The sequence below is a fragment of the Thamnophis sirtalis genome, unplaced genomic scaffold (assembly GCF_051295495.1).
Source record: "Thamnophis sirtalis isolate CommonGarterSnake01/CBP01778 unplaced genomic scaffold, rThaSir2_p1.2 scaffold_14, whole genome shotgun sequence".
NCBI classification, from domain to species: Eukaryota; Metazoa; Chordata; class Lepidosauria; order Squamata; family Natricidae; genus Thamnophis; species Thamnophis sirtalis.
In genome coordinates, this window is record NW_028261394.1 from 44,415,046 (window position 1) to 44,441,694 (window position 26,649).

The 26,649-nt window shown below is 43.7% G+C and overlaps 1 protein-coding gene across 2 annotated transcripts in view; it reads left to right on the forward strand.

The window, feature by feature from the left end:
• Positions 1-26,359, forward strand: part of FTO (FTO alpha-ketoglutarate dependent dioxygenase) — a 184,278-nt gene extending 157,919 nt beyond the window's left edge. For both annotated transcript variants that reach the window (XM_087729364.1, XM_087729365.1), the window contains exon 9: positions 25,753-26,359. In XM_087729364.1, coding sequence (XP_087585490.1) covers positions 25,753-25,897 — 145 coding nt within the window. In that variant the 3' untranslated portion in view covers positions 25,898-26,359. The remainder of the gene's footprint in view (positions 1-25,752) is intronic.
• Positions 26,360-26,649: the final 290 nt, after the last annotated feature.

Consider the following 26,649-nt stretch of genomic DNA (forward strand, 5'->3'; position numbering starts at 1 on the left):
ATACGGGCCAGTTGATTACCAAAGCAAGCTCAATCGTTTTCATCTGGTCTGACACCGCGTGTCAAAAAAACATCCGTTTCAAGTAATCCCGTGGACAGAAGAGCGAGGCTGAGCCGTGTGTAAATCTTAACAAGAAGTAAAAGGAAGGAAAGCTGGGGAAAAAAATCTTCTAGCTTGGAAGCTAAGTGGGCTTCCCCAATGAATAGGCCAGAACAAAAAAGGCAGAAGGAAAGAGAGAGGGAGGGAGAGAGAGAGAGAGAATGAGAATGAATGAATGCAACTGTCTGGTGTATTGCAGAAACACTGTCAAGAAACAAATTCCTTGCGTCTTACCGAGTGGTAAAGAAAACATGGAATAATTCAGAAGGTCTCGATTCCCTGCAATTTTTAAGCTTCCACTTCTGACAAGGGTGTGTTGTGGTCTTCGGGGCAGGTGTGACTTAAATCATATTCTCTTTAGGAGGGCTGTTCATATTTGTTGGATTTATTATTATTACATTTATATGTCGCCCTTTTCCCCGAAGGGTTACATTCATTCCTTGGCATCTCTAAGCTATTTAGCTGATTGTGAAGGAGCAAATGAAAGAAAAGGGAAAAAAAAAAAAAAGCTAATGAGAGCATAATGGGGACGTGGTGGCTCAGGGGCTAAGGCGCTGAGCTTGTCGATCAGAAAGGTTGGCAGTTTGGCGGTTCGAATCCCTAGCGCCGCGCAACGGAGTGAGCTCCCGTGACTTGTCCCAGCTTCTGCCAACCTAGGAGTTCGAAAGCTCGTAAAAATGCAAGTAGAAGAATAGGAACCACCTTTCCTATTCCACCTGAAGAGCCAAGGTGGCGCAGTGGTTAAATGCAGCACTGCAGGCTACTGCTAGATCAGCAGGTCAGCGGTTCAAATCTCACCGGCTCAGGGTTGACTCAGCCTTCCATCCTTCCGAGGTGGGTAAAATGAGGACCCAGATTGTTGGGGGCAATATGCTGACTCTCTGTAAACCGCTTAGAGAGGCCTGAAAGGCCTATGAAGCGGTATATAAGTCTACTGCTATTGCTTTGGTGGGAAGGCGATGTCCTCCAGTGGGTTTCTTGTGCCAGATTGATCACTCTCTTCCTGTCCGCAGCAGTTAAAGCAGGGTACCATACCATCATGCAATATTTGAGGACACCTTCTATGGTGGACCGAGAGAAAGAGGTCATCAGCCGTTGTTCCACCTGATTTTTTTCGCAGGACTCTAATAGCAATAGCAATAGCAATTAGACTTATATACCGCTTCATAGGGCTTTCAGCCCTCTCTAAGCGGTATTACAGAGTCAGCATATCGCCCCCCCACAGTCTGGGTCCTCATTTTACCCACCTCGGAAGGATGGAAGGCTGAGTCAACCTTGAGCTGGTGAGATTTGAACCGCCGAACTGCAGATAGCAGTTAGTTGAAGTGGCCTGCAGTACTGCACTCTAACCACTGCGCCACCTCGGCTCTATAACTCTAATGAAATGAAGTGTCTGTTGGACCTTTCCTTTTTCAAGATGAGATCTTGACCAATAAGAACTTAAAAGAGGAAACCCTCTCGAACAATGATGGCTAACCTTTTTGTTGCTGGGTGCCAAAAATGCGAGGGTGCGCAGGCCATAGCATGCATGCGTGCCAGCACCCATAATGCAAGGCGTACCCCCCTACACACACATGCGGGCACAACCCTCCATGCTCCGCTCCCACGCGTCTCCAAATTGAGCTTGGTATTTCCTCCAGCGGGCCAGGGGAGGCTGTTTTCACCCTTCCCAAACTCCGGAGGGTTTACTGATGCCTGGGGAGGGTGAAAACGGCCTCCCTTTTCGGCCTCTGGAAGGCCGAAAATCAGTTGGCTGCTACGCACATGTACACTGGAGCTGACAGCTCATGTGCCGGCAGATGTGGCTCTGCGTGCCACAGGTTTCTCCATCGTGGCTCTAGAATTTGAATTCCAGGTAGAATTTGAACTTCATAATTAGGTGTGAAAGGAGGTATACATTACTTCTTATTTCATTGCCGATTTGTGGAGCTCAAAACTCACTTTAGCATTTGAACAGATTCCCACATTGCAAGATCCACGGCAGTGGTGGGTTTCAAAAATTTTTGGAACCTCTTCTGTAGGTGTGGCCTACTTTCCAGGTCCACTGGTGGAACCTCTTCTAACCAGTTCGGTAGATTTGACGAACCGGTTCTACCGAATAGGTGCGAACTGGTAGGAGCCCACCTCTGATCCACGGAGAGCTTTTCTAAAGTCAGAATTCATCTGGGTTGCCTAGGGCAATCGTGTGGCCCTTACAAGTTTTTTTTTTCCCCCAGCATCTTATTGTCACGGTAAACTTAACTTGCCCAGGTTTCCCCCCCCCCCCCTTCTAGGAAAATATACAAGAACGGTGTGTTCCTGTAATGGGCCATTTTGGGCATTGATTTTTGAAGGTTCATTAGATAAATGCTGACATCATAGATTGATGTCTCTTTAAAACAGTGTCTAGTGCATAACCACGGGGAGAATCAAAAATATCGACTTAACATTTGCTTCGAAGACTCGCTGGAGGCTTCCTTGGCATTAATGGGACCCATCAATTTAGGTGTTCCTTAATTATTCTAAATCTGCATCTCCACGCCAAATAAAGCTTGTTCAGCTAATTTGATCTGGTACTCAGGTGTTCGAGAAATCTGCCCAAGGAAACAACAAACACAAGATGCACATGGGTTCCACATCCTCCTCCTTCTTCTTCCCACTATGATATCTTTCAACGTAATTTTGGAGTGCCAAAATTAGCAAAATAAGACTTCAAGAGAGAGGGAGAGAAGACCGATCAAGAAATCATTAAAAAAATGGGATGCTTAAAAGAGTAAGAGATGATGGATAAGAAGGAAAAGGTTAATAGAAGAGAGGTATAATTATAGGAAAAATAGTAGTATAGATATATAAAGAGTTAGATCAGTAGATGAGAATGTGAAAGTAGATAATTTTATAATATTGCTAATTTTAAATGTAATTTGAACAATGTTGGGAATTTAAAAATATTAATGATTGGGAAAGGGGAATTTATGAGATATTTTGTGAGAAGAAGAAATGATAAACATCTGGAAAAATTGTAAAACAAAAGATGGAATATAGGGCATGTAGTGATGTTGACTATGTATAAAAATTGAATGAGAAAAGATAAAGAAATATGTAAAGAGAGGAACATGGTTGAAGTTGGTATAGTAAAACTGTTGTGGCCCAGCAGGTGCCGTTGGAGCTGCCACCAGACTCCGACAGCGAGGGGCCCTCTGAGTCGGCTCTGGAGGATGTAGAGGACCCTGGACAGGGTTGTTACTCCGAGCAGGGGGCAGAGAGGCTGGCTGGCCACCAGGAGGCGCCTGAGCCTTGGACCAGTGGGGAGGAGACAAGGGAGAGTGAGCCGGAGGCCAGTAGTGAGTTGTTTCTGGATGCACGCCATCGAAGAGCTACTAGGCGTCAGGAACAATTATGCAATTACAGGAAGTGATTGTACTCAGCTGGTGGTCATTAGGCTCCTCTTCAGACTATAAAAAGCTACTTGTGCACACGGCCCTCTTTGTAGAAGTCAACGCAGGATTGAATGTCGGAGGACATTAATGTGAGCTTGGCAGGCTGGATTGCTGCCAAGCCTTATCTGTGTTTATTGCTGCCTGAGTTTGTCTGAGTTGCTGCCAAGGTCCTTATCTGTTTGTTCTGCTTGGCTTTCAGCCACCGAGGTGTTGGTGTCTTGCTATTAAAGTGCATTCCAGTTAAGCTTGTCTCGGCATTGGTTACTGGACGGAGGAGGGGGTCAGAACATAAAACTATGGTTAAAAATGATCAAGTTGTAAAGATTAGGTGTTCAGCAATGGTATGTAAGCTTCAATGAATTAATGGGAAAAGAGAAAAGATTATGTAAAAGAGATGAATATCGATGAAAGTGGGGAATTAGAATATACTGAAATTATGATTATAAATGAGATGTATAAAATGCGACCCAGTCAACACTCTGTCCATAAAGTATATATGATAGGGAAAAGAAAAACTTTATTTAAAAAAAGAATTTTTGGAATGCCACCAGAGATCTGATCCTTTCTCTCCCCTGGTAGCAACCCTAATTAGCTGGATCACTGAATCCATCACCCAAACTATTCGATTCTTCTGTGGGCAAAATAGAGTTGATGGGTTGGGGGTTTTTTGTGTGTGTGTGTTTGTGTTTAACCCCTCGTCCTGCTACTGTCAATAGATTGAAAACGTCGTTTGTATTTGCAAGTGTTTCTTTAATTAAGACCTTTTAAAAATCTTTGCTATTGATTCATTCCATTATCTTATTGATTAACTGCAGTGGATCATGTGCTTGGCCTTTAGTAAAGAGAAAAAGATACAGTTTGCTCTTATGGTCACCAGTTGTGAACTGTAAGTAATTCTAAGGATCGATACCTGGCCCAAACCTGTGATTTTAAAGAAGTGTTGGCTACAGTTGACAGCATGGCACAGAAGAAGCCATAATCTAGTTCTGATAGCCAAGTACAAATTTTCCTTTCCCCTTTATTTCATTCAAAGAAGCCTGTGTATGGGAGAGGGAGGGGGAGAGAGAGAGAGAAAGAGAGAGGGGAGAGAGAGATAGGCATAAAGGAGAGGGAGAGAAAGGAGAAAGGAAAGAAAGAGAGAGAGGGAAAGGAGAGAGAAAGGAAAGAGAGAGAGGAGGGAGAGCGGGAAAGGAAGGAGAGAAAGGGGGAGAGAAAGGGAAAGGAGAGAGAAAGGAAAGAGGAGAGAGAGGAAGGAAAGAGAGGAGAGAGAGAAAGGAGAAAGAGGAGAGAGGGGGAGAGAAAAGGAAAGGGGGGAGAGAGAGAGAAGGGAGAAAGGAGGGAGAGAGATAGGGAGAGGGTGGAGAGAGAGAGAGGAGGGAGAGAGGGGGAGGGAGAGAAAGAATTCACCGTAGGCGTTCAGTTGCACCAAATATATGAATCTGATAAATCCAAATAGCTCTAAAATTGAATCTCTTCCTTCAAGTCGAAACAGAAAGAAGTTTTCGATTAGAAAACATGGGCATTTCTGGGAATTGAATCGCAATCATTGTACTTTGGTTATGTCCCTTGTATCTTGTTCTACTCAACTTTTTTATTTTTTTAAAGGTATTCTTTGAGAATACCGATGGAAACATAAAGCGGGTGTTTCTGTAACGATGTGTCCCAATGTCTCATAACTCCATTAAAGCTTTGTTCAATTCTTCTGGAAATCAGCAAATTCCATTTCTATCTTCCCTGTTAATTTTATTGAAGCAAAAGAAATTGATCTAGCCAGCTAAGGGTGATATGCAAACCTTCTTTCCTACAGCAACTGAAGGTTTGGTTTAATTGTTTATTTTGAAGCATTGATGCACAGATACACCGATTGACAGTCAGTCTTGCCTAACTTAACCTTCCCCAGATACTACCAGCACTTTATTACAATTATTTAAAAAAAACAAAGCAAGAGACACCCCAGTAAACTCGAATTTTATATTGTTTTGATGACTGAGATCTGCCCACAGATCAACAAAGCAATTAAAATCGTAAATAACGTTGCCTGAATTGTCAGACAAAGGATGAGGATCCCAGGGGGAAACAGTTATTTGTTTTTGTTTTTATTTTAAAGTAGTTTTTTCTTTTCTTTTTGGAGTATCTCCTTAGGAGCAAACTGTTTCACTAATTGGGATAGTCTTTATTTTTTTTCAGGCTTAATAATCGATGACATCGTAATATGTCAGAAAATTAAAAGAAAAAAATATTGCTAAAATGCCTCTTTCTTTGAATCATCATCATCATCTTCTTCTTCTTCTTCTTCTTCTTCTTCTTCTTCTTTGTCTTCTTCTTCCTCCTCTTGTTCTTCTTGTTCTTCTTCTTCTTCCTCTTGTTCTTCTTCTTGTTCTTCTTCTTCTTCCTCTTGTTCTTCTTCTTGTTCTTGTTCTTCTTCTGGTTCTGGTTCTGCTTCTGCTTCTCCTCTTCCTCCTCATTGTTGGATTCAGTTGGATGTTTAATCTGTGACCTTGCTATGACAATAACATCGTAATATGTCAGGGAATTAAAAGAAAGATATTGCTAAAATGCCTCTTTCTTTGAATCTTCTTCTTCTTCTTCTTCTTCTGCTTCTTCTTCTGCTTCTGCTTCTTCTGCTTCTTCTGCTTCTTCTGCTTCTTCTGCTTCTTCTGCTTCTACTTCTGCTTCTGCTTCTTCTGCTTCTGCGTCTGCTCCTCCTCCTCATTGTTGGGTCCAGTTGGATGTTTAATCCATGACCCTGCTAGGACAATAACATAAGGTAGGGTCAATGCAAGCCATAGGCATAGGGGGTAAAGACTGAAAAACCAGGAGACTGTGAATTCTAGCCTCACCTTAGGCACACAGATAACTGGGCCACCTTGGGCCCGTCACACTCTCTCAAACCTAATAAGCAGGCAATGGCAAACCACTTCCGGAAAATCTCCCGAAGAAAGCCACAGTCTACGGGAGTCAAGATTAACTCAAATCGAAAAGCCAATGTCATATAGTGGTTATGGGAGTTAACGTGTGTGTGAGAGAGAGAGGAGGGGGGAGAGAGAGGGAGAGGAGAGGGAGAGAAAGAGAGAGAGACAGAGAGAAAGAGAATACTCTAGTCCTCTCCAGGACACAAAACCAGCTGCATGGTTCAGGTTCCTTGCAATGTTTTTGGAACTGGTTCGCCTTCTTCCTAGGGCTAATAGAGAGAGAGAGAGAGAGAGAGAGCCAAGGTGGCGCAGTGGTTAAATGCAGCACTGCAGGCTACTTCAGCTGACTGCAGTTCTGCAGTTCGGCTGTTCAAATCTCACCGGCTCAGGGTTGACTCAGCCTTCCATCCTTCCGAAGTGGGTAAAATGAGGACCCGGATTGTTGTTGGGGGCAATATGCTGACTCTGTAAACCGCTTAGAGCGGGCTGAAAGCCCTATGAAGCGGTATATAAGTCTAACTGCTAACTGCTATCTGGGACAAATCTCTCTCTCTCTATTGGCCCTAGGAAGAAGGCGAACCAGTTCCAAAAACATTGCAAGGAACCTGAATAAACTTCTCCAAGTAGTTGTCAAAGGTCAAGAGGCAGTTCCAGATTTAAAACACCTGCATAAGACACATCCATATATTTATACCAGTATTAAAAGTTTTGCTCATTGTTCGGGAAACGCCAGTCCCACTCCGTAGCTCCCTGCTAATTACACTGAAGCAAAAATAATTGGATCTGATGAATCTAAATGGGACATATCTTTTTTTTTTCTCCTAGAGCAATTAAAAACTTAGTTTAATTGTTAGACTTGAAACATAATCACAGCTGTGCAAAGTCATTGAATTGCATTAAGTAGGTTGAATATTAATATGGAAGCGTTAATTCAATTGAACTTCATCTTTATCTCGGTTCTGCCTGCTAATTTTTAGAGTGCTGTCGTCAACATATCGCCCTGTTAGGCTTGAACATTGTTTGAAAGTTCTCACTGGATGACCAGGTTCAGGGGTGATAATCACTTACCTTCCCTACCGGTTTGCAAATGTGAGCGTGTACATTTTGCCTAAACAAAAGGGGGGTCTAAATGAGATGCCATAGTGCCAGGGCAGGTGGGCGTGGCCATCCACTATTTCCACTACCAGTTCGGGTGAACTGGTCCAAACTGATAGAATGCCATCACTGACCAAGTTGCTTCTCGCCTTGATTAGATTCGGTCAATTGTTTGTTGTCCTATCTTCTGGTGCTTTGGGAAATAATAAATCCCCTCTTTTTTGTGGCAGCCCCTCAAGTCACTGGAATGCTGCTATCCTGTCATTCCCCCTAGTCCTCCTTTTCTCTAGACTAGACATACTCAGTTCCTGCAAATAACTACTCTGCTGCCAATTCTTTAGCTGGTATTGGCCTTTACATTCATCAAATTCTTCCTCAGACGTCGTAATGTATCAGCTTAGCATATGTGCAGTAGATCCAAACCACGTGGCCTTTTGCAATTGACAGATGGAAATGTTGTCAATTCCCTTTGGGTCTCTTGCTTGCCAAGAACCCAGTTGTGAATCCCTCAAATCCATTTTATTCTCTTTAGCCTGTTTTTTGACCGCACGTAGGGTGTTTGCACATATGAGAGAACATTTTCCATATTTGCTTCACTCTCTGCCGTTTTCTCCAACTAGGCGCTTAAAAACAAAAACCAACCTCCATCAACCCATGTTTCCTGTCTCTTACATTTGCTTCGAGTGATGTTTCCTCGCTGAACAGGTTGCACCTTGTCCTTCTTTCCACGAAAGAAACGTCAGTAAGAGCGACTCCTTGCAACAACGGTCAAATCCGACACGTTGCATCTCTGCTTAGAATGTAATCCTTCCTCCTCCTTTTGTTTGGCCTCCCTAATGGATACTGAAATCTTTGTTTTCCAAGCCTAGACGTTGATCTGATCATCCAGCCAGGCTCCCTGATGCTTTGAAAGGGCTTCCTTCCCTCTGTCTTTCAGAGTTAACTGAAGACTGGGAACGAGACCAACCCGCATTGCTTTTTAGAGCATTAAATCCAGCAAGTTGGAATTTGTCATCCAACGCCGTTCGGGGGCCACCGGGTGTATATCACGGAGTGGAAGAGTTACTTTTTCAGGTAACTCAAATCTCGGCGTGCAAGCTGTTACACGAAGAACCCATTTGTATCCCGCTGGGTCTCGTGCCGTTGAGTGCGTCATTAAGATATACACGAGTCCAGTAGATGTCACAGGACAGGATGGCTGGAAGATTGACCCGAAACCCTGAGACTTAATGCTTCAGTGAAGGTAATGAAGACAGCAAGGAAACAACCAAGTTCAGAGAGCACCAAGGAGCCCTCGTTTCAACCCCGGGCTACAAATATTCTCCTCTGTCCATGCTTCAATGAGTCGAGCTGTAGCTCTAGAGTCCTCTTTTTCTGTCTCTCTGTTTATCCCTTTCCTTCTCCATAGGTCAAAACTTCCTCCGAAGGAAAGATTCAGGCACTCTGCTGGAAATTACCCCATTTTTCAGAGTATAAGGCATACATTTCCCCCCCGAAAAAGAGGGTGAAAATCTGGGTGCGTCTTATACACCGAATACAGCAAACTCTGCCCCATTCACAAAAATGGAGACGCAGAGGGTTTGGGAGGCTTGCAAAATGCTCCTGGAGGCTGGGGGATGGGAAAAACGAGCAACAAATGGGCCATTTTTGCTTGTTTCCCCTTCCCAGCCCCCAGGAGCACCCTTCAAGCCTCCTAAAGGCTATGCATTCCCCCTTTTTTTTTGCAAAAAAATGGGCCATGTTTTGCCCAGCTCCCATGAGCACTTTGCAGGTCTCTCAAACTCTCTGCATGCCCGTTTTTCACCAAAAAAATGAGGCATGCAGAGGGTTCGGGAGGTCTGCAGATTGCAAAACCTTTTTTTTTTTTTTTAATTTACCTCTTCAAAATCTTGGTGCGTCTTATACTCTGAAAAATACGGTAGTTAGGTGGAAGAACTAAGGCAGAAAAGGCCAGGTGTCTCGTGGGCGGCTCTGGAAGGAGACAGTAGTTCAGAGGTCATGGATCGGCAGCCTTCCCCAAATGTTTGGTGCTTCCATGCCCTTCTGATGGGGGAGGCCCCAATGCTTTCAGACAGGAGTATTGTCAATGGTATTGATCGGTGGACCTGATCGTACAACCAGGCTCCCTGATGTATTAAATGGCCTCCATCCGTGTGGCACTAAGTGTGCAGGTCTGGAGCTGAGAATTAAATCTCAGCAGGCCACTCAGAGACCTTGGATGGCTCCAGGCGTGTCTAATCCAATCTGTCATCATTCATTCATTCACTCACTCACTCACTCATAGACGCACACACACACACACTATACTGATCTAGGTAGAGGAGTATAATACACAGACCTTCACACAAATAAACACAAATACAGATACGCATGCGTGCGATGTGTGTAAAATGTGTGTGTTTGTGTGTGTAAAATGGAGATGCGGTGGCTCAGTGGCTAAGACGCTGAGCTTGTTCATCAGGAAGTTCAGCGGTTCGAATCCCTAGCGCCGCATAAGAGAGTGAGCTCCCATTACCTGTCCCAGCTTCTGCCAACCTAGCAGTTCGTAAAAAATGCAAGTAGAAAAATAGGAACCACGTTTGGTGGGAAGGTAACAGCGTTTCGTGCACCTTCGGTGTTGAGTCATGCCGGCCACATGACCACGGAGACGTCTTTGGATAGCGCTGGTTCTTCGGCTTTGAAACAGAGATGAGCACCGCCCCCCTAGAGTCAGGAACGACTAGCACATATGTGCAAGGGGAACCTTTACCTTTACCTTAATACATATTTTCTCACCTGATTTTAACGTACGGATTGGTGGTACTCATCGGATAGGTGACCACAGGTAGCATTCCCACAGTCGCCGATCAAAATTCAGACACTTGCAAGTATTTATGACGGTGGCAGAACCTTGGGGTCATGTGAGTTCCAGTAAGGGGGATGCTGGATTCATTTAACAACAATGAGATTTATTTAACGACTGCAGTGATTCACTTAACAACTGTTGCAAAAAAAAGGACATTAAATCCAGCATGACTCACTTAACTTAGCAATGGAAATTTGGAGCCAAGTTGAAGTCATAAGAATGAAGATCACGTGAAGTGGTACTAGTACTTTATAAGGCCTTGGGAAGGCCACACTTGGAATACTGGCTCCAGTTTTGGTCGCCATGATGTAAAAACGATGTTGAGACTCTAGGAAGAGTGCAGAGAAGAGCAACAAAGAGGATTAGGGGACTGGAGGCTAAAACATATGAAGAACGGTTGCAGGAATTGGGTATGTCTAGTCTGATGAAAAGAAGGACTTGGGGAGACATGATAGCAGTCTTCCGATATCTCAGGGGCTGCCACAAAGAAGAGGGAGTCAAGCTATTCTCCAAAGCACCTGAGGGCAGGACAAGAAGCAATGGGTGGAAAGAATGAAAAGGGATGCCAGTGTATTTTGCACCGCAAAATGATTTCTTGGAGAAGTGCAACTCAACTGCCACCATCCCAACAATAAACTATGTTACATTAAAAATGGGACAGCGGGTGTTGGCGTGCTGGAAGTGAGGGTGGTAGTAATTGCGGCGAAGAGAGGACAAACATTTTTTAATCCCCCTTGTCATCTCATCTAAATCTAAACCGATTTGTATTAACCTTTGCTGACAGAGTCACAAGACGGACATAATTTCTGGTAATTTACCAGCAGCAGATCAAACCTTTTGTCATCAAATATTCATAAAGGCACGATTCCCAATGATTTTCTGTCTCTTTAAATATTTACGGCTTGTTGTCTGCTTCCTTTTTGGGCTGTAATTTGAACACAATTGAAGTCAGATGAAATTAAAGTTACATTTCTTTTGCGGGCGGAAATACCTGCAGGCAAATGGCGCGGGGAAAGGAGAAGGCTTGGTAGATCCCGGAAGGTGATGTTCTGCTGATGGTGGACATCTTGTCAAAGGAAAGCATGTGTCCCTCAAACAGGCCATGTCGATCAACTGCTGAAGTAGAAGTCATGGGCAGATTGGACGTGGCTTCTTCTGGTCACAGAGATGTAGTCACTTTAGAGAGGACTATAAAAGTACTATTGGTGGGGGGGGGAGCTGCAGCCAGTGCACCTGGAGCGTGTTTGCAGTAGTGCCTCCCGAGGAGAGAGATGGAGAAGGGGAGTGAGAAAGAGAAAGAGAGAGAAGAAAGAGAGAGGAGAGAGACGGAGAAGGGGAGTGAGAAAGAGAAAGAGAGAGAAGAAAGAGAGAGGAAAGAGACAGAGAAGGGGAGTGAGAAAGAGAAAGAGAGAGAAGAAAGAGAGAGGAAAGAGACAGAGAAGGGGAGTGAGAAAGAGAAAGAGAGAGAAGAAAGAGAGAGGAGAGAGACGGAGAAGGGGAGTGAGAAAGAGAAAGAGAGAGAAGAAAGAGAGAGGAGAGAGAGAGACAGAAGGGGAGTGAGAAAGAGAAAGAGAGAGAAGAAAGAGAGAGGAGAGAGACGGAGAAGGGGAGTGAGAAAGAGAAAGAGAGAGAAGAAAGAGAGAGGAAAGAGACAGAGAAGGGGAGTGAGAAAGAGAAAGAGAGAGAAGAAAGAGAGAGGAGAGAGACAGAGAAGGGGAGTGAGAAAGAGAAAGAGAGAGAAGAAAGAGAGAGGAGAGAGACGGAGAAGGGGAGTGAGAAAGAGAAAGAGAGAAGAAAGAGAGAGGAGAGAGAGAGATAAGGGAAGTGAGAGAGACAGAGAAGGGGAGTGAAAGAGAGAGAAACAGAAAGAAAGAGATTGGAGGGAGGGGGGAGAGAGAATAGCTGTTAGATTGGCAGTTCAGCTAGCCTTGTACTTTAAAGTAACTACTTTAGTCACACTTGTAGATTAAGAGATAACATTTTTGGAATGAATATTTTGAATCCTATATGATCAGTATGTCCACGGGGGGAAGTAAAGAATCTGAAGTCTTATGGAAATTCAAAATTTTCCCCTACTACATCCAATATCACCGAATACCTTACTGTGATATACGCCATAGATCTGTACGGAGAGAGGTGTGCGCATGCATATGTATAACACTTTCCCACAGACGTTGCAAATGTATTCATCCAGGAGCCATAATTGTTAAATTCTGTGGGTGGAAACGACTTAAAATTTCTGCGACGGCTTTCGACGCCAAGTTGGAGTTTCCGTCCAAAGAGAACATGTTTCTGTAAACACCACAGCATTTAGCAGCCTGTGCTGATCAGGGAATGAAGACCTACGCCACAACTCTGAAGACAATCACTTTCTTCTTTTTTGGGGAGGTCCTGCACAGGAAGACCAATAAGGGTTTGCAGGCCGTTTTTTTTTTTTGGAATAGAAATATGTAAGAATTGGTTTCCAGGCCAGCTTCAATTTCATGGTGTGTTTTTTTAAAAACAAGTTTTCATTGTGCTTTGCAAAATTAAGTGGATAGTCCTGCTGTGTAAATGCGTGTTCATGGTGTAAAAAAGATGTGGAGACTCTAGAAAGAATGCAGAGAAGAGCAACAAAGAGGATTAGGGGACTGCAGACTAAAACATATGAAGAACGGTTGCAGGAACTGGGTCTGTCTAGTTTAATGAAAAGAAGGACCTAGGGGAGACATGATAGCGGCATTCCAATATCTCAGGAGTTGCCCCAAAGAAGAGGGAGTCAAACTATTCTCCAAAGCACCTGAGGGCAGGACAAGAAGCAATGGGTGGAAACTAATCAAGGAGAGAAACAACCTAGAAGTAAGGAGAAATTTCCTGACTGGGAGAACAATTAATCAGTGGAACAACTTGCCTCCAGAAGTTGTTTTGATGAATCTCATCACTGGAGGTTTTTAAGAAGAGACTGGACAGCCACCTGTCTCAAATTGCACAGGGGGTTGGACTAGGAGACCTCCAAGGTCCCTTCCAGCTCTATTCTGATTGATTGACCTTTTTGGTTGGGGAATTCTGGGAGTTGAAGTCCACAACTTGCCTCCAGAAGTTGTAAATACTCCAACACTGGACATTTTAAAGCAGAGATTGGACAACAATTTGTCTCAAGTGATGTAGGGTTTCCTGCCTAAGCAGGAGATTGGACCAGAAGACCTCCAAGGTCCCTTCCAACTCTTGTTCCGTTCCGTTCTGTTCTGTTCTACTCTACTGTACTCTATTTCTCCAAAGGAAAAGCATATGTTGAAATCCCAATGCTGGAGACACCCTTCTATTTCAATGTGTTTGGTGTTCATTGATGCTGGAAAAGATCACTGAATCCATTCTAAGGAGCAGATAGGACAAATACTTTGCCTTCCTTTGAAATCATATCATTTGGGGTGGTTGTTGTTGTTGTTGTTGTTGTTGTTGTTGTTGTTTTGGCATGTCTCAAAGATTGTTCTACAGCTTTTGCACAATGCAACTGTGGAACCCTCTACATGGCCGGCCGTTGCTTCCAGCTTTATAATCACCTGATCCATTTGATCCCTCTATTGTTTCTTGCCATCGGACAGGAGCGAAGAGAGTTTCAGGTGACCTTATCCGTGTGGCCGAGCTCAGAGGTCACAAAAGTCCAAACGGCCTTGTCAAGATGAGTCATCCCTCACTAGGGTGATGTCACTGACAACGTGACAAATAGACAAACTACTCTTTGGACTGGTTACTCCAGAGTCCGTAACCTTAACTGGTTGCTATAAATTGTCACCTGTTGACATATTGTGTGACCGACAAACAGATTGGTGCCAAAAGGAGCACCAAAGCTAAATTTATCACCCATTCCTGAGTGATTAATGGGATAGCAGGCACCACTGAACTTATTAAATGGCAGAATATTTCTCTTATTATATAAACTCCCTTTTTACTGTAATTCCTTAATTTGGGTAGAGTCAGGGTGACTGGATGGAGCTGAGCATTTGCTGGCTGGATGCCCTTCCTGATGCCTATGGGGGTTTCGCAGCAGATATTTTCTCTTTGCACCCTGATAGAGAAACAGCTGCCACTTCTTAGGATTTATATATAAAGTATTTCCATTGGATTGAATGGGTTTTCCAGCCCAAAGGAAATAAGAACTTCCCACCAGCTGATACCTCTTTGGGCTGATCTCGAATCCCGCCGTGACCCAACAAATGCGCGCTCGACTAAAGCGCGCCAACAAAACAGCGCCGACAAAACCACGACGTCATCAACACGCCCACAACAGCGCGCCCACAACAGCGGGCTGACAGAAGCGCGATTTAAGTTAAGGTAAGGGTTAGGTTCAGGGTTAATTTTAGGTTTAGGGTTAGGGTTAGGTTCAGGGTTAGATTTAGGGTTAGGTTTACAGCGCGCTTCTGTTGGCGCGCTGTTGTCGATGCACTTCATCGCTCATTCGTCGGCGCGGTTTAGAACTCGCGGTTTTGTCACCGTGGTTTAGTCGGGCGCGCTTTTGTCGGTCGCCCTTTTGTCAGTGAACCGAATCCCGCCATGATGGAAATCTATCTCTTTATTGCCTTTTTCTGCACTGTGTTTATAATCCTTGACTCCATTCTATCTTCATCTATTTTATTATTTATTTTGCCTTTGCTTAGGAAAACCATGCTCCAGTTTCTGGTTCCTAACGTTTGCCGATACCTCACTTCACGTTTTCTACAAAATTCAGCTTGTTTCTGCAGTAGGCCAACCCAAGAAATCGAAAAACTTGCGTTGAGGGCTATTTGTCAACAGGAATGTGTCTGTGTGTGTCTGTGTGTGTCTGTGTGTATGTGTGTCTTTTGCTTTCTCCCCCAAACAGCTGTAGATCTTAGTCAAGGACAGGAAAAAAGCAGAAGAGTGTTTTAAAATAAATGGTTAGCACATTAGTATAAAACCTATTGATTAAAAACACCAAGCATAATGTTAGTCTGACTGAGGCATTGCTGAAATAAATTTATCCCTCTGACTTTTGCATTAACCTTTTATTGACTGCTGGCATACCCATAATTAACACACACTTTAGCTAAAGTGGTTAATTGTCGTATCGTGCCCAATGTCTCCAAACATACTTGATAGATCCACTCATCAAATGTATGTTACAATAAGCCAGAAAATAAGAGGGTTGGAAGAGTCTCCTTGGGATTCCAGAAGAATGGATAGCATATTCAGCTTGGTTTAGCCCCATGAAGGTTCTTGAGATGGCCAATCGAACAGATTTGTTTAACGGCGGAAACAAGAATCAATTGTTTTATGATAGAAATATTTCTGAAACAGGGAAAACACAGTATGGTCAGGAGAAGTCTTTTTTATTTCCATAAAAGTTTTTTTTTTTAATTAATGTATAACTTCGCTAATCGGAAGTAGCGCATCCATTCTTTCCACTAAATTGGGCAGCATCTCAATACGAGGTAGAACATAGAATAACATAGTTGGAAGGGACCTTGAAGGTCTTCTAGTCCAACCCCCTGCTCCAGCAGGAGACCCTTTACCATTTCAGACAAGTGACTGCCCAGTCTCTTCTTAAAAACCTCCGGTGATGAAGCACCTACAACTTCTGGTTGCAGGCTGTTCCATTGGATAATTGTTCTCACTGTGAGGAAGCGTCTCCTTAATTCCAGGTTGATTCTCTCCTTGATTAGTTTACATCCATTGCTTCTTGCCCTGCTTTCGGGTGCTTTAGAGAATAGCTTAGTCAGAATAGAACTGGAAGGGATCTTGGAGGTCTTCTAGTCCAACCCCCTCCTGAAGCAGGAGACGCTGTATCATTTCAGACAAATGGCTATCTAACATCTTTTTATTGAAATTTTTTGGGGAAAAAAGCTTTTACAAATATTTACCTCCCCTCCCCCACCCTCCCCACCCGAATCCAGCCCCCCCACAACCTTCTCCCCCCCCCCAACTTCCCAGAACAAATACAGGGTATAAATCTTTAACAAAGATGTTCTACAATAAACTTAAAGAAAGTTAGTATCATCTTTCATTTGAGCTTTAACTCCTCTTTTGTTAGGCTAACTCTGAACAGATTATATCATTCCTTGCTTCTTCAGTCATAAACTATCTGGAATTTCTTAGTCCCGTATTTATTTTGAATATAGTCAATCCATCTTCTCCACTCCAGTTTATATTTCTCATTTGAGTGGTCCTTGAGATATGCTGATATTTTAGCCATCTCTGCTAAGTTTGTTGCTTTTAATGTCCATTCTTGAATAGTAGGCAAATCTTCCTTCTTCCAGTATTGCGCCACCAACAGTCTTGCTGCTGTTATTAAATACAAAATCAAGTTAGTCTCTATAACAGTACAATCAGTAGTTATACCTAACAGGAATAAAAAAATTATGGAACGCTTCACGAATTTGCGTGTCATCCTTGCGTATCTTCTTAAAGACTTCCAGTGTTGGGGCATTCACAACTTCTGGAGGCAACTTCTGTTCCACTGATTCATTGTTCTAACTGTCAGGAAATTTCTCCTCAGTTCTAAGTTCCTTCTCTCCTTGATTAGTTTCCACCGATTGCTTCTTGTTCTACCCTCAGGTGCCTTGGAGAATAGTTTGACTCCCTCTTCTTTGTGGCAACCCCTGAGATATTGGAACACTGCTATCATGTCTCCCCTGGTCCTTCTTCTCATTAAACTAGACATACCCAATTCCTGCAACCATTCCTCCTATGTTTAGGGAGTTCACTGTCAAGTGACTCCAGCTGGCTTACAACAACGTCAAAACATAATATAAAGGTGGCGCAGTGGTTAAATGCAGCACTGCAGGCTACTTCAGCTGACTGCAGTTCTGCAGTTCGGCTGTTCAAATCTCACCGGCTCAAGGTTGACTCAGCCTTCCATCCTTCCGAGGTGGGTAAAATGAGGACCCGGATTTTTGTTGGGGGCAATATGCTGACTCTGTAAACCGCTTAGAGAGGGCTGAAAGCCCTATGAAGCGGTATATAAGTCTAACTGCTATTGCTATTAAAATAAGAACAACAGTAAAACACTGAACACCTTCAGCGTTAAGAATGAAAACATGAAAATTAACCAAGAATCAGATTTTAAAAATGAGCAATACGAAAGCAATGCGGTAGTGGGATCTTCTCCTAAACTACTTACCCTCTCCAAACTGGATTAATACATGCTTGGAGTAACTTGCTTTTTAAATAATTAATATTTAATATCATTGAAATTATATGAAAAAATAATATTTTTTAAATTTATGGACAATGCTCTAAACCAGGGGTAGTCAACCTTTTTATACCTACCGCCCACTTTTGTATCACTGATAATAGTAAAATTTTCTAACCGCCCACCGGTTCCACAGTGATGGTGATTTATAAAGTAGGGAAGTAACTTTACTTTATAAAATTTACAAAGCAGAGTTACAGCAAACTCCCATCGCCCACCATGAAAGCTGGAACGCCCACTAGTGGGTGGTAGGGACCAGGGTGACTAACATTGCTCTAAATAAATTGCTGCTTTCTTTCTCCTGGGGAAAATCAAATGAACGCTACGAGGAAAGGACATACATCAAAGGGGACTTGATGAATTGCTGATAAATTGGTAGGTGTCTCTCCTTGATCCATTTTCTAAGGACTTGAGACACGTATCATAGTGAAATTTATGAGTTATCCACTCGAGAGAGGCAGAAGGATATACGGTTTTGCACACTGGATAATGAACACGGAGACCTTGGCTTCAGTACGTTCATGAGAAGGATGGATCCATCACAGGCTATTAGTTAAATACGGCGGCATGGTGAAGGCTCAGATGTTGCATGAAAAAAAACTTTGATGGCACTTCTGGATTTTATTTTTATTGCATTTAGTTTGTCAAACACGTACGAGATAACAGGTATAAGTATAAAGATGGACCTGAACAAAGGAAAAGAGTACAGATAAATGGGAAGAGTAGGACAGAGACGATAGGCAGGCTGGTGCGTTTATGCACGCCCCCTTTACGGACCTCTTAGGAATGAGGTGAGGCAGTCTAAGGTTAAAGTTATGGGGGTTTGAGGATGTAACAACGGAGCTGGGTAGAGCATTCCAGGCGTTGACCACTGTCACGATGTTTTTTTTTGTTTTGCCACCTGTGCTTATATTCTAAGACATACGGTAAACTGACACTTCTCTGTAAGCCTACTACGCATGTCCCTTTTGCCTTCTTCTTCTGAGAGAGCCGAGGTGGCGCAGTGGTTAGGGTGCAGTACTGCAGGCCACTTCAGCTGACTGTTATCTGCAGTTCAGCGGTTCTAATCTCACCGGCTCAAGGTTGACTCAGCCTTCCATCCTTCCGAGGTGTGTAAAATGAGGACCCAGATTGTTGGGGGCGATATGCTGACTCTGTAAACCGCTTAGAGAGGGCTGAAAGCCCTATGAAGCGGTATATAAGTCTAACTGCTATTGCTATTGCTATTCTTTCTCTTTCTTGTTTGCCACAAGGAGGTAGGCTAGGAACTCTACCAGAATGTATTTATTAGCCAATAAGTTTGTTTGTTATTTATTTTACAATAAAAGTATGGTTCTTGGAATCTACCTCAGGTTTATTTTACTTAATCATAAAGTATGCTACAAGGAAAACCACGATTCAACCTCCTTCAAACACAGGGCTGAATTTCCAACCCTCACAACCACTCTGTTGCTGAAGTCGTATTTTCTGCAATCGAGTTTGGAGAGGTTTACCTTGATTCCTTCCAAAAGTCGCAATATGTAATTTTTAACGTTACAAAAGAGGAAATTATTAAAGTGATAAAATTACGGGTGGAAAAGTAACTCCTTAATTTGATTTTTTTTTTAAACTTACACCTGACTCATAATCTAGTTCGGCCTTGGTTCATATCGATTATATTTTGAATGCTCTTTCGTTTTGGGGGGGAAACGGAGATATAAGAGGATTACCCTCAGTGGTGGGATTCAAATAATTTAACAACCGGTTCTCTCTCCTAAGGACCAGGTGGGTAGGTGGGGCTTAGTGGTCACGTGACTGTGTGGGTGTGGCCAACTCAACTGTCACTCAGATCAATGGGCGCTTCGCCTTAACTGTTCCAATGTAATAAGGGTTAACCGGAGAGGCAGTTTCTATAAGCAGGCAATAAAGATTAGACTAGAAACAACACCAGAATGTTCCCTTCCTGCCTTCCTTACAGGATTAGCCCTGTAAAGTGAGAAAAAAACAAAAGGAGATTTCTTCCGACAACTGGTTCTCCAAACTGCTTGGAAAGTTACTAACCGGTTCTCCCGAATAGGTGCGAACTGGCTGAATCCCACCACTGATTACCCTTAAATGGCCTTTCAAGTGTGTTTTATTTTGAATCCTGGAGACCGGATAACCATTTGTCCACGCTTATAGGGTCTCTTGCTCAAACAGGGTTGGGCTAGAGGACCTCCAAGGTTCCTTCCAACCCTATGATTCTATGTTCTATATGGTTTTGAGTTTAGCTGAATTTCAACCTCCCCAATAGGGTCACCCTAAATAGGGTCACCCCTACCGCTTCATAGGGCTGAAAGCCCTGTGAAGCGGTATATAAGTCTAACTGCTATTGCTACATAAGTCTAACCCTTGAAAAGTCCTTTGTTCTTATTAACATTCACGGACCCTCTGCTGGTTGAAGAACTGAAGACTCACCCAAATATACTAATGTATTAAGAAAACCTTTGCCTTGAAATGCTACACCTGGTGTATCAAATGAGGAGAGGGGGAAGAGATGTAGGAAGTTAGCATCCTAGAAAAATGAAATATGCTAGGAAATATTTAAAAAGGCAGAATATTATATTTCCCTGAATGAGAAAAGGAGAAACAAGTTTTTAGGCAGGAAACAGATTCACTCTTAACAGACTCACCCCCACCTTTGTCAATGGGCCGTTAAGGCCTGAGGCAGTCTATTCTACATAACAAAGATCTACCCCATTTCATTGCCCTTCATTGCACCACCCACCAAGTTTTAACCAAACTTCGCAAACAGGCAACCTACAAAGCTAGCTGGGACCTCTGACAGCAACAAATCAGGATATTCTTCCTGTGCCCCAGGAAGTTCAAAGCCCAGAGAGGGCATAAAACCCAGAGATTCTCGGCATCTCCTCCCTTTTCTGCTCAGGACCTCAAGCCATGTGGTCCTGTCCACCATTAAACCATCTTTCCAAACAGCCTCCATGATTCCAGTGTCTTTTTCCCTCACTTGGAACTGAAAGAAGATGGACATTTCTTCCAACAGAGACACAGTGAGACACGCAACTAAGGGGAGAAAAAAAAATCCTGAATGTTTAGCACCTTGTCAGCGTGACCCGACAAATGCGCGCCCAACAACAGCGCACCGACAAAACCGCGGTGATAAAACCGCGACGTCGACAGCGCGCCCAGAAAGGCGCGCCAACAAAAGAACACCAACAGAAGCGCGATTACGGTTAAGGTAAGGGTTAGGGTTAGGGTTAGGGTTAGATTTAGGGTTAGGGTTAGGTTTAGGGTTAGGTTTAGAGCGCGCTTCTGTTGTCGCGCTGTTGTCGTCATGTTTCTGCACTCATTCGTCGGTGCGATTTCAAACTCGCAGTTTTCTCCCCGCGGTTTCGTCGGCACGCTTTTCTCGAGCGCGCATTTGTCGGTGAACCCCTTGTCAGAGTTTGCAATTGGTTTCAACTTGTATTGCATATTAATGACATCCATTTTTTTTTAGTAAGGTGAAGAGAGAGAAGTTTCCAAGCCAGGGTTATCACACAGCTCGGGACCAGGAAAACATGATGCTCAATGCCCTCTGCTCAGATCCTACTGTGGGAAGTTATCATCCAGCCCTCTCCCAGAAAAATGAAATATTCTAGGAAATATTGAAAAGGCAGAATATTTCTCTGGATGTGAAAAGAAAGAAACATGTTTTAAAAGACAGAATAGTTGCCTATAGCTTTCTGCCCATCCCCAGCTAATGGGCCATTAAGATGGCCAGGCTAGCCCACTTTACATAATAAAGACTTCTCCTCACTGCAGCTGTAGGGGGAAGGGATATTACTCAACTGACCACAAGGCATCTGAGAACTCATCACAGCCTAGAGAGTAGCCCCCTGCATGGCACCATGGGAGTCTGACAACCAGTCAGAATACATTTCTTACACAGGAACAGGAAACAGAGAGGTGGGACTGAACAGGTTATAAAAAGCCTAGCAAGCCCCTTCCTCAGCCCTTCTCTTCTTCTCCAGCAACATTGAAGCAGCATGTGATCACCTTTTCTGTTCAGGGCTCAAGCCATGTGGCCCTGTCCACCATTAAAACCATCTTTCCAAGCAGCCTCCATGTCTCCAGTGTCTTTTTCCCCACTTGGAGCCGAACCCAGAAGGACATTTCTTTCAACACTACCTTGAGTTCCCTGTGCGCGACAAATCCTCACTTTTTTTCAACATGGCACGGTCTTATCAAAGGCGCCATTTAATATTTATGCTAAGAGGATTCTCCCCCAAAGACAAAAAAAAAAAAGTAACTTGTGTTCCTTTCATTTGTATTTTAAATAAATGAGAACATTGAAACACGTTACTCTTTTCTCTCTCTCTCTCTCTCTTCAGGACCCCGAGGTCGGTTAATCTTATTATTTATGAAGTGATGTGCTACTTTATGGTACTTAATGCATGTTAACAGATGCTATTATCACAGCCGGAAGTGGAACGGGAGAAGATATATAGGAATGTGATGTGTTAATACTGTCCTTGTGCTGTAATGCACCAGGGATTGAGTGCTCGAGAAGGTAGCGCCGCAATTAACCGCCTTCCGACATGGGTGCGAAGTTGACACCCGCCGTCCTCTGGGTGTTTCCTCCGCCATCAATAATCCCCAGGAGAAAGGATGTCCCCTTTGGGGTAGGTTTATGTCCCATCCTTTTCTCAAGGGTGAAACGTGGCCAAGCCATCGCATCCATTAATCATTGGAAGGGTGTTGAAAGCATTAATCGGTTAATTGTCGAAGGGGGGGGGGGGGCTAGTCCCTGAACTCTTCGGCTGCAAATGAAGACGTGGTGGTTCTGCTTTATGTTACTTCGGGCACTGTGGTAGCCTTTTGTAGATGTGGTCCTTTGGAGCTGAGGTTGGGTATTTAATTAATACCACAGTAACGTTCACTCTGGTAGCCCGGGAACCACTGGTGATCCGCGGGAAAATTTTGGTGGTCCGCAGAAAAATTATTAGCGGGTTTTTTTACATTGCATTAAATCAGGGGTCCTCAAACTACAGCCTCAGGGATGGATATGTGCAATGAACGTTTGTGTTGCTGCAGAGAGTCTCCCCCTTGGGGGTCTTTTTGTGTGGGTCAGAGGGGGGGCAGAAATTCCGACTTGGGGTCTGCTTCAGCCTCCTGGTGGGGGGCTTTGAGCGAAGGCTGGAGGGAAGTGTTGCTGGTGGCGAAGAGTCGGAGGGCCTCGTTCCAGTGGGGCTGCAACTGGTTGACCATCTCAGCCCGCTGAGCCTCCACTGGCCTTGCACTCCCTCAGGTCTTCCCTCTGCTTGGAACGCCCATGCTCCTAGTCCTCAGTGAGGTGCTTCTACTGAGCCTCCTTCTCTGTCCGATCCAATTTGAACTGAGCCAGCTGTTTTGCCAACTCTTTCTCCTGGTGGCTGCAACAACGGCTTCCTATTGGGGCCCTCAGGAGCCTGGGTGGGTAGGCGAGGAGTGGCTGGGAGGGGAGGGGCGAGTAGAGGCCGGCGAGGCGCCCCTCGACGTGACTGACATCAAGTTGGCCGTGCCCACTCAGTCACATGACCCCCCCTAGCAAATAAGCTACCTAGAAAAGGGGTGTTTCTCAAACATTGTCTTTCAACTGTCTTCCTCCTCCTATTGTGCAACCTTTCATAACCATTGGATAATGAGCCAGCAGTTGGCAAATTAAAACACACAGCGGTTTAAAAAAAAAACTAAGATGGGAAAACACTAAATGGCTACAAATTCACTAGTACGGGAGAATTAAGCGGGAGCCTTTATTAGAACATAATCTTCTGAGATGGTTGGGGTTTACCACTCATAAAATCTTCCCGCACAGATTCGGTTGCTTATGATAATTAAGCTGATGGAGATCCCCCTTAATAAGAAACTGTGTAATTCAAAGGGATTCTCTGAGAACGTAGCGACCGCTAACCTCTTAATTTAATTTTGCTCCAGTTTCGCCCATCTATTCATCAGCGGAAATTGTTATTACCCTTCATCTGCAACCAGCCACCTCCCTCCCCCCCCTTCCTCTCTTCTTCTTCCCTTTTGCCGATCTCTCAGATTTACAAGCCGCCCTCCTGCAATATTATTTAATCTACCTTGTGACCTTACCTCAATAAATTTGGTTTCATCTCCCTCAATAATCTCGTAATAAGGCAAAAAAAAAAAAAAAGGGATAAGCAGGAAGCAACCACTCCAGATAAGACATGGAGTAATGAAGAAATAATTTGCCATCGAAATGCGGGCGGGTTGAATTTTCTCTATGAATGGGTGTTCTACAGAAGAAGGAAACAGCTTTTTATATTAATCGGGCAATAAAATGTATCTTTTGACATCAATGAAATCTAAGTTGGTCATTCTGGTCTAATTGATTTAAGGGAGTCTAAGCATGATTAGTATAGAAGAGCCCAGGGGTGAAATGCTACCGGTTCGCCCAAAGCAGTGGTAAAAAAATGCTACCGGTTCGGGCGAGCTGGTATTTCTGACGATCAGTTGTGACGTCCGATTTATATTAGCTAGAAAGCAGGATTTCTAGCTAATCTTAATCGCATGGCACAGCGGATTCCTGTCCTCGCTGTTGTACTTATTTTCTCAGGCGCGCTTGGTAGCAGGCTCCGCCCACCCACCTGGATGTCATCACCTCTGTTTTTGGCACTCTGCACATGCGCGGAAGGTGCTGCGCATGCCTGGAAGGTCCCGCACATGCGCAGAGGTGTCTCGTGCGAGCGCCCTCAAATTTGCAAACACAGTAGCGATGTTAAGTAGATTTCATCCCTGGTATAGCGTTTATTGTCATTGTACATCATGTATACAACGAAATTGGTTTTAGCCTCACTGGTGCAATCTGAGAAAAAATACGAACAACATAAATAGCATAAAGAATAATCCCCATGCAAGTAATTAGGAGGGGAAAGGAAGGAAAGAAAAAGGAAAATTAGTCATATGTTTCTGTGTGTGCGTGGAGTGATTGTGGTTGTGTCTAAAAGTCGGACAGCCCAAGGATAGAACCTATTTTAAAACCTATTTGTTCGGCTGACTATGCTTTGATGTCTTCTGCCCGATGGTAGAAGCGCGAAGAGACACTGACCAGGGTGTGAATCAGTGGTGGGATTCAATTTTTTTTTTACCACCGGTTCTGTGGATGTGGCTTGGTGGGCATGGCAGGGGAAGGTTACTGCAAAATCCCCATTCCCTCCCGATCAACTTGGACTTGGGAGGCAGAGAATAGATGTGGGGAGGGCCAGTCAGAGGTGGTATTTACCGGTTCTCCGAACTGCTACTCAGAATTTCCACTACCAGTTCTCTGAGTATCTTCCTTACTCTGCTAAAACAGCGAGACCTGGTGATGTCACCATTGGTAGGATTCAGCCGGTTCACACCGCTTCGGGAGAACCGGTTGTTAACTTTCTGAGCAGTTTGGTGAACTGGTTGTTGGAAGAAATCATTAGGGCAGAGAACCGTTTGTTAAATTATTTGAATCCCACCACTGGATGTCACCCGGGGGTGTTAGAGGGCAACCAATGGTTTCTTGTGCTGAATTGATCACTCTCTGTAGTGCTTTCCTCTCCGCCGCAGTTAAACCATGATTACGTCTGAATCCAATATATGTTGTCTGTTTCTCTTTCCGACATACTTCCGAAACCTCACTTTCCATCATTTGCAAAGTTTCTTTTGCAAAAGGGCCTTTTTTCCACTCTCAGAAATACAGTGTTTTAAAAATACTAAATTTTTTGAATTTATTTTCTTGTTGCGAGACGACAAAAAAATGTTGCTGGTTTTATATGTCTTTTGAAAAATAATATATGGACCTTTCCTTTGGAAGTCTCCTCTTAAATTATAAATTAAAAGGCAAGGAGGTTACAATTTACAAACCACGGAAAGGACAATTCGACATTGAAAATTGAACACCAACTTTATACTTTTCGAGTTTCTTATATCTAAGATCTCTGTGCCTGCCCACAATTACACATGATTTCTCTTTGGAGGGGGGAAAAAAATCAAAACAAGTGAAAACAATTTCTTTTCCGTCAAATTGAATGTGCTCCCCCTGCAACCCCCCCCCCTGCAAAATAAAATTTCTGCATAGCACCAATTTGTTCAATGCATTTATTGTGATTTCCTGAGGTTGCGTCTTAGAAAGTTAAATCTTGAACTGCTTCCAGTAACTAATTTCCAATCTTTTCTCCCCCCCCCCACCTCCTCTTTTTTTCATTTTAGGTGCCATTCACCACTTTCAGAAAACTTACCGGAGGACGAGCAACCAAAATGCCAGCCTTACTGGGAGGACAATGATCCCATCATGCCATTACCTTTCAATCTTGATGATATAATATTTGAACTACAGACAATTCTGGAAGATTAGAAAAGCTTTGTCAGAAAATGTTTGAAGTCCCACTGCTAAGAAGGACCAAAGAAGACCCATTAAAGCAAAGAAGCCCGTTGATTAATTGTGGATTTAGCGATATTCAGTAGCACGGTTGGTTGAAAAACAAATCAAAAAAGGGGTCCTCTGAGCTTTCTTGCAGGCGTTTTATTACCCAACTAGGTAACTTCATCAGTGCTAGAAGAGAAGGGGTTTGCAGAAAGGAGGAGGAAGATGGTTATTGGTGCTCTCTTAGCTTGGTTGTTTCCTTGCAGCCCTGAGCAGTGGTGGGATTCAAATAATTTAACAACCGTTCTCTGTCCTAATGACCATCTGGGTAGGCGGGGCTCAGTGGTCATGTGATTGGGTGGCCGTGGTCAACTCAAGGTCACTCAGGTCGATGGACGCTTCGCCTTAGCTGTTACAGTTTCATAAGGGTTAACTGTAGAGTCAGTTTCTGTAAGCAGGTCAATAAAGATGAGGCTAGAAACAACACCAGAATGTTTCCTCCCTGCCTTCCTTACAAGATTAACCCTGTAAAGTGGGAAAAACACAAAAGGAGATTTCTTCCAACAATCGGTTCTCTGAACTACTTAGAAAGTTACCAACTGGTTCTCCTGAATAGGTGCGAACTGGCTGAATCCCACCACTGGCCTTGAGCTACAAAAAGGACATTGGAGCAGGTTTATCTGGAATCTGTTTTGGAGCTAAAAGCAATATCCACACCAAAGAGCATTTCAGATAGGTAATGA